The following is an 8,243-nucleotide window of genomic DNA, read 5'->3' as shown; positions in this document are numbered from 1 at the left end:
TAGTGCTGAGTGTATATAATAGTCATAGTACTGAGTGTATATAATAGTCATAGTACTGAGTGTATATAATAGTCATAGTGCTGGGTGTTCATGATAGTAAATAGGAGACAAACTGTCGCCAGTCCTGAAGTGGTTAAATGCATCGGTATAAGGGAAATTGTTAAAAATTTGTTTACACATTTTGTACTTTGGATGTTGGTATCAAAATAAGACTCACCACAAATATGCAAAGTCAATGATGCGACGGATCTCTGAAGACTATTTCCATATCTCCAACTCTAATTCTATCATTCTGTCTGCTATCACTGGACGTGTCCCGTCATCTCTGTCTGGAGATCACACCAAACCTCAGCATGATGTCTCCATACTTCTTATCCATATTAGTCTCTTCAGTCTTGGGACTCGGCTTGGCAATCCCTTCTTACACTTGTATTGTGATGGGTAACCTGGACATCATCAGAAAGAAAGGGAAGTTGAGTCCCACCGATGTGATCTTTCTGGCTAAAGGAATTGTGAATCTTCTCCTCCAGTGTGTGCTGAGTGTACAGGGAATGATCTATGTCTTGTGTCAGGCATACATTTATGTTACAGAAGTACTTGACTTTTTGGACATATCAATTTACTTTTTATTCTATTACAACTTCTGGTTGACCTTCTGGCTCTCGGCTCATTACTGTACCACCATCACCAATCTCAGCTATGGGTTCTTCATCTGGTTAAAGAGAATTGTGTCCAATTTTCTGAGTCACCTTCTATTCCTGACAGCACTTGGGATGTCCATTGTGAGTGTCCCGTGGTTCTGGGCTGTCAGTGAAGAAAATATCCAGCCTTCTGAGAACAGCACCGAAGCCTCTGGTAACACGTTCCGTATCAGTCTTTCCTATGTTGTTCCTGTGACCTTCCTAGGCGTCATCCTTCCATTTTGCCTTAGTCTTCTGTGCCTGGTCCTCACTTCCTCCTTTCTGCTCAGACACGTCTGGAGGGTGAAGAATAACGACTCTGGATCAACACGTCCAAATCTTCAGGCTCATGTCACTGCACTGAGGACAATCTTCTTCTTACTTCTCATCTTCACATTCTTCTGCGTGTATCAAATTGGGTTATTTTTTCACAGTTTCTCATTGATAATAATCAGTTGGGATTTACAATTATTATCTCCATCGGTGGAGGGCGCCGTCATCTTCCAGGCCAGCAACAAGCTGAGAAGGATCATTCTGAGAAGATTCTGGACCAGAAGCTGGAGGAACACAGAGACTTAACATGTGCCTATTTTTTAGATTTAAAAAAAAAAACCTTACCATAAATGTGTAAATATTCACTATAACATTTTAGTTTAATAGTGATCAGCCTAGAATGTTTCTTAAAGGGTTAGTTCACCTTTAAAAAAAAACAACTTCCAATGTATATAAGGGACGTCTGTAGATAAAAACAAACTGTGCAGCTCAGGAGAAGCTGTGTTGGTGGAGGTGAGCAGTAATGACTAGGCCTCACTTTGCAACATCCTGGGAGTATTCCAGTCAGGGTGTTACATAAATATCCCTTGCTATAGTTGTAGGCCATTTATGTAACTCCCTGACTGGAATACTACCAGGATGTTGCAAAGTGAGGCCTAGTCATTACTGCTCACCTCCACCAACACAGCTTCTCCTGGTGATCATTGTCACCGGGGCTGGAAATGGTGAGAGAATCCTAAATGTGGAGTTGTCAGCAGAGCAGGAATAGAGGGAAAATCTTCCAATGGGGACACCTGTTCTCATGACAACTCTCTAAGCCCTTGTACACACGGTCGGACATTCCGACAACAAAATCTGACGGATTTTGTCCGAAACTGGTGTTGCATACACACGGTCGGACAAAGTTGTCAGAAAATCCAATCGTTCGTAACGTGATGAGGTTATTTCGTTACGACGGGACTACGTTCAGGCTAGTAGCCAATAGATTTGGTGTAGGAATTTGATCTGAGCATGCGTGGCACTTTGTACGATCGGAATTCTCTACAAATGATCGGATCATGTTGTTGAAAATTTTATAGCCCGGCTCTAAAACTTTGTCAGTCGGATATTCCGACGGAAACAGTCCGATGGAGCCCACACATGGTCGGATTATCCAACAACACGGTCCGATCGGACATTTTCTGTCGTTCCGATCTTGTGTACAAGGGCTTAGATGTCTTTACCATGGTTTTACCATAATCTCATGTTGTGTGTACAGGACAGGAAATGATGAGGAAGCGGCCAAATGGACACAAAGGAAACAAGCCTCCCTAGACTCCTTAACCGGTTCCCGACCGGCTCCTGTACATATACACGTCGTCAGAATGGCACGGCTGGGCAAAGTAACGTACCCATTAGTTACCCGCATGCCTGCTGAGAGCTCCGTGACCGTGGTCACGGGTCCCGCGGACTCGATCGCCGCGGGGATACCCGCGATCATGTCAGAAAGCTCAAGAACGGGGAGATGCAGATATAATCAGCATCTCCCCGTTCTGCCTAGTGACAGCACACTGATCGTCTGCTCCCTGTCATCGGGAGCAGCGATCAGTGTGATGTCACGCACAGCCACGCCCCCATACAGTTATAAACACACCCCTAGAAACACTTAACCCCTACACTGCCACCTAGTGGTTAACCCCTTCACTGCCAGTCACATTTTTACAGTAATCAATGCAATTTTATAGCATCGATCGCTGTATTAATGCCAATTGTCCCAAAAATGTGTCAAACTTGTCCGATGTGTCTGCCAAAATGTCGCAGTCACGATAAAGATCGCTGATCATCGCAATTACTAGTAAAAAAAAAAAATATTAATATGAATGCCATAAAACTATCCCCTATTTTGTAGACGCTATAACTTTTGTGCAAGCCAATCAATAAACGCTTATTGCGATTTTTTTTTTTACCAAAAATATGTAGAAGAATACGTATCGGCCTAAACTGAGGGAAAAAAATGTTTTTTTATATATTTTTTGGGAATATTTATTATAGTAAAAAATAATGTGTTTTTTTTCAAAATTGTCGCTCTTTTTTTGTTTATAGCGCAAAAAATAAAAACTGCAGAGGTGATCAAATACCACCAAAAGAAAGCTCTATTTGTGGGAAAAAAAGGACGTCAGTTTTGTTTGGGAGCCACGTCGCACGACCGCGCAATTGTCAGTTAAAACGACGCAGTGCCGAATCCCAAAAAAACGCTACGGTCAGGAAGGGGGTCAATCCTTCCGGGGCTGAAGTGGTTAATGATTCAAATTGGGTTCCTCCTCCAGCAGGTCTGTACTTACCTTTGCCCTCACTACCTGTAGTCCAGACAACAACAAAAAATAGTCCTGGGCTGCCCACACCAGCACACATACATCCTATAGAGCTGAATGGGGTGCGTCTCCTGTTTTTTGGGTATTCCCCACCCATGGGAAATTCCTGGACAGGCTGCAGGCCATGCAGGAGGCCACAGCCGCCAAAGAAGGACCTGCTGAGAACCTGCTGGAGGTGGGGAATCAGATCTAGGTGTTGAGGGTGGGAAACTTTCGATATAAATTACATTTTTATTTAGGCTGAAAAAGTTTCCCCAATAGCAAAACATTAATAAAAAAAACGGTAACATCTTCATATATATATATATATATATATATATATATATATATATATATATATATATATATATATAGCCCCACACCCACTGTTGATCTAGAGCAGGGAGTCTCCAAACTATATGGCCCTACACCCACTGTTGATATAGAGCAGGGGTCTCCAAACTATGACCTTCCAGTTGTTCAGGAACCACAATTCCCATCATGCCTAGACATGTCTGTGAATGTCAGAGTTTTACAATGCCTCATGGGATGTGTAGTTTCTGCAACAGCTGGAGGGCCAATGTTTGGAGATCCCCAATCTAGAGGAAATAAAACGAACCCTTATAAAGCAGGTTCCAATTTGCTTCAACTGGGAAACATCCCTCCCTGATCCTCTAAGGCACACAGTCAACATTCTATGGTTTTATCACTTATAAATATTAAGATAATAAAACATCCAGCTTTTTTTTTAACAATTAACTGAGATGGTTAGAATTGGTTAGAACTAGCTCCTAAGGACGTCTGTCAGTTAGGCACCCTGTTCCCTTGGAGTTTTCCCCTTTCTACATCCATAGTCTAGAGCAGTGATTCTCAACCAGGGTTCCTCCAGAGGGTGTAGGGGTTCCTTCGGCATTGAGCCATTTCTGCCTCTCAGATAAGTTCCCACTGACACCAGTGATCTTTTCAGCTATCTGTAAGGAGGTAATTCTTCCCAATGACCATCACACTAATGTATCATGAGTTGTAGATATCTAATTTTTAGCAGGGGGTTCCCTGATCCTGGAGAAGTATTTCAAGGGTTCCTCTGTGTTGAAAAGGTTGAGAAAGGCTGGTCTAGGGCAATGTTTCTCAACCAGTGTGCTGAGGACCCCCTGGGGTGCTGTCTGGTTTACCTTCTGAATCGGCAATCAGTTACCATGATGTTGGCAGGCCAGCCAGCAGCACCATAATGACCAATGTCCCTGTGATGGGGGACGCCCTGCAGAGACGGTCGGACACTCCGACCACAAAATCCGTCGGATTTTGGACGAAACTTGTGTTGCCTACACACGGTCACACAAAGTTGTTGGAAAATCCGATCGTTGTGAACGAGGTGACGTCAAAAACATACGTCGGGACTATAAACGGGCCAGTAGCCAATAGCTTTCATCTCTTATGCCGCGTACGCACGATCGGAATTCTCGCAGTTTTTTCGGTGTAGGGCTTCCCCTTTAACCACTTAAGTACCGCCGCATGGCAATGTACGTCGGCGCAATGGCACCGACAGGCACAAGCACTTACATGTACGTGCCGCCTTCCAGCGGATGGGGGGTCCGATTGGACCCCCTCCCGCTGGATGCGGCGGTCCGTTTTGCTGCAGGAGCGATCCGGGATGAGAGGATGGCCGTTGGTTTCCGGCCATCCCCTCTCGATCGCTCCTGGCGAATGAGAAGCTTCCCCCGCTGTTTATAGTAAACACAGGCAGGAGGAAGTGATGTCATTCTCCTTGGGGTGGTCTTTTTGACCGGTCTGCGAGGAGAACAGAGAAAGTAAGTGCACCAAACACTACACTGACATGTAGGTACACATAGGCACACAATTCCCCCCCGATCACCTCCCCCCTCCCCCTCCCAGTCACAGTGTCACTGATTGCAGTGATCATTTATTTACTGATCACTGCATTTAGTGTCAGTTGTGACAGTAAAAACTGTCAGGGCAGTTAGTGTTAGGTCCAGGGTAGCCCCCTACCCCCCCAATAAAGGTTTAACCCCCTGATTGTCCCTAGAGTTAACCCTTTCACCCCCTTTTGCCAGTGTCACTAAGCAATCGTTTTTCTGATCGCTGCATTAGTGTTGCTAGTGCCACTAGGTAGCTAGTTATTTGTTTAGGTTCACCGCCAGGTTTTTATATCGCTAGGTACCCCCATATACTACCCAATAATGGTTTTAACCCCCTGATTGCCCCTAGTTAACCCTTTCACCAGCGATCACCGTATAAGTGCCACTGGTGACGATGGTTAGCCAGTTAGTTATTTAGGTTCCCCGTCAGGTTTTTATATAGCACCAGGGACCCCCATATACTACCTAATAAAGATTTGAACCCTCTGATTGCCCCTAGTTAACCCTTTCACCAGTGATCACCGTGTAAGTGTTACGGGTGACTCTGGTTAGTTAGTTTGCTTTTTATAGCATCAGGGCACCCACCATTTATTACCCAATAAAGGTTTAACCTCTTGATCACCCGTGGGTGATATCAATTAGGTTTTAGGGTCAGGGTCTGCGTCGCCCCAGGCAGCGCTAGGTTAGTGCCAGTACCGCTAACACCCACACGCAAAGCATAAACCTCCCGTAGTGGTATAGAATCTGAACAGATCAATATCTGATTGGATCAGATCTATACTAGCGTCCCCAGCAGTTTAGGTTTCCAAAAAAACGCATTGTTAGCGGGATCAGCCCAGATACCTGCTGGCACCTGCGTTTTGCCCCTCCGCCCAGCCCACCCAAGTGCAGTATCGATCGAACACTGTCACTTACAAAACACTAAACACATAACTGCAGCGATCGCAGAGTCAGGCCGGATCCCTGCGATTGCTAACAGTTTTTTTGGTAGCATTTTATATTTAAATCCAGAAGGCAGTGCTTGGTTTTCGGGGTCCCGTACGCTGCTAGGCTTCCAAAAAGTCCCCAATATGTGGTATCCCCATACTCGGGAGAAGCAGCAGAATTTATTTTGGGGTGTAATTTCACTTTTGCCCATAGCATGTCTGAGCAATATATCATTTAGTGACAACTTTGTGCAAAAAAAAAAATTGTAATATTCCTGCAACTTGTGGCAAAAAATAAAATATTTCACGGACTCAACATGCTTCTCAGTAAATGCCTTGGGGTTTCTACTTTCCAAAATGGGGTCATTTGGGGGGGTTTTGTGTTATTTTGGCATTTTATGGCCTTGGAAACTGTGATAGGTAGTGAGGAGTGAAATCAAAAATTTGCACCCTTAGAAATCCTGAAGGCAGTGATTGGTTTTCGGGGTGCCGTACGCGGCTAGACTCCCAAAAAGTCCCACATATGTGGTATCCCCGTACTCAGAAGAAGCAGCAGAATATATTTTGGGGTGCAATTCCACATATAACTATGGCATGTGTGAGCAATATATCATTTAGTGACAACTTTTTGTAAACTTTTTTTTTTTTGTGTCATTATTCAATCACTTGGGACAAAAAAAATATTCAATGGGCTCAACATGCCCCTCAGCAATTTCCTTGGGGTGTCTACTTTCCAAAATGGGGTCATTTGGGGGGGGGGGTTTGTACTGCCCTGCCATTTTAGCACCTCAAGAAATGAGATAGGCAGTCATAAATTAAAAGCTGTGTAAATTCCAGAAAATGTCCTCTAGTTTGTAGACGATATAACTTTTGCGCAAACCAATAAATATACGCTTATTGACATTTTTTTTACTAAAGGCATGTGGCTGAATACATTTTGCCCTAAATGTATGACTAAAATTGAGTTTATTCGATTTTTCTTATAACAAAAAGTAGAAAATTTATTTTTTTTCTCTAAATTTTCGCTCTTTTTCCATTTATATTGCAAAAAATAAAAATCACAGAGGCAATCAAATACCATCAAATGAAAGCTCTATTTGTGGGAAGAAAAGGACGCAAATTTCGTTTGGGTACAACATTGCATGACCACGCAATTACCAGTTAAAGCAGTGCAGTGCGAAATTTTAAAAAGACCTCTGGTCCTTAAGCTGGCAATTGGTCCGGGGCTGAAGTGGTTAAATCCATACCAGGTGACGGGGCTAGCGAGGTGTCAATCTCGCTGATGGAAGCGGCAACATTTACTTCCTTCGCTAGCCCCGTCTACCTGGAGCCGCATTCAAAATTAACGGACTTTACTCCTTGTGTTGGCAAGTCTGTTCATTTCAAAAGTCCGGATTGTCTGCCGGACCTAGTCTGCTGGAAAAGTCCGGTCCTGTGTGGGCAGATCCTCTCGTTTCAGAAAGTCCGGCGGACCTCCGCTGCAAAAGACTAAGTCCACCGGATAGTCCGATCGTGTGTACGCGGCATAAGAGACATGACTTTCTATATACTCACCTTACTGACAGAGACTTCTGTTGTCTATTTTTTTTTTTGTAAATAATTTTTATTGAAAGGTTTTCACAAGAAATTTACAGTACAATGATTAACAGTCATTAATGACTCTCCCAAACTGTTTCAACATTACATAACGTAGAACAATCAGACAATAGGGGAAGTAGAAAGCTTGGTTATAAACATACTGCAAAACAAAGAGAAACATAACAGTAAACAAAACAAAAAGGAACAGGGAATGGTTGGTCTGACACATGTCCGAAAGGAAAGATCCATATGAATACAGATGTGGGTCACAGTAAGGAGTGTTACAGTATATCAAGAATAATTGAATTCTAGGGTGAAGAAAAACAAAGGAAGAAGATTTTACAACAGGTGAGTATTCTTATACCAAGTGTTCCAAATTCGCCAATGGTTATCAAACTGAAATTTTTTCCCCATTCTGAGGGCCAGGATTAGCTCATAAGAATAATGTAGGGAGGTGGTCGACCAGACCTCAGAAACATTGGGGGCTTGGTCATTCTTCCAGAATCTCGCTATCAGTGACCTAGCCACCAGGAGGATGTGGGAAATAACAATCCTAAAGTTAGGCGGGTATCTCTCAAT

At 43.5% G+C, this 8,243-nt stretch overlaps 1 protein-coding gene across 1 annotated transcript; it reads left to right on the top strand.

The window, feature by feature from the left end:
- Window positions 1-353: 353 nt before the first annotated feature.
- LOC143925593 (taste receptor type 2 member 40-like) lies at window positions 354-1,259 on the top strand. Its single transcript, XM_077450067.1, has one exon. The coding sequence runs from the start codon at window positions 354-356 to the stop codon at window positions 1,257-1,259; it is 906 nt and encodes a 301-aa protein (XP_077306193.1).
- Window positions 1,260-8,243: the final 6,984 nt, after the last annotated feature.

Source organism: Lithobates pipiens, unplaced genomic scaffold, assembly GCF_037356315.1.
Source record: "Lithobates pipiens isolate NorthernLeopardFrog02 unplaced genomic scaffold, aLitPip1_a1.2 Scaffold_22, whole genome shotgun sequence".
Classification (NCBI taxonomy): Eukaryota; Metazoa; Chordata; class Amphibia; order Anura; family Ranidae; genus Lithobates; species Lithobates pipiens.
This window is presented reverse-complemented; position numbering and strand designations above follow the sequence as displayed.

What these genes read in the sequence shown, in the direction of transcription:
- LOC143925593 (XM_077450067.1), top strand. Translation starts at nt 354, where the DNA reads ATGATGTCTCCATACTTCTTATCCATATTAGTCTCTTCAGTCTTGGGA.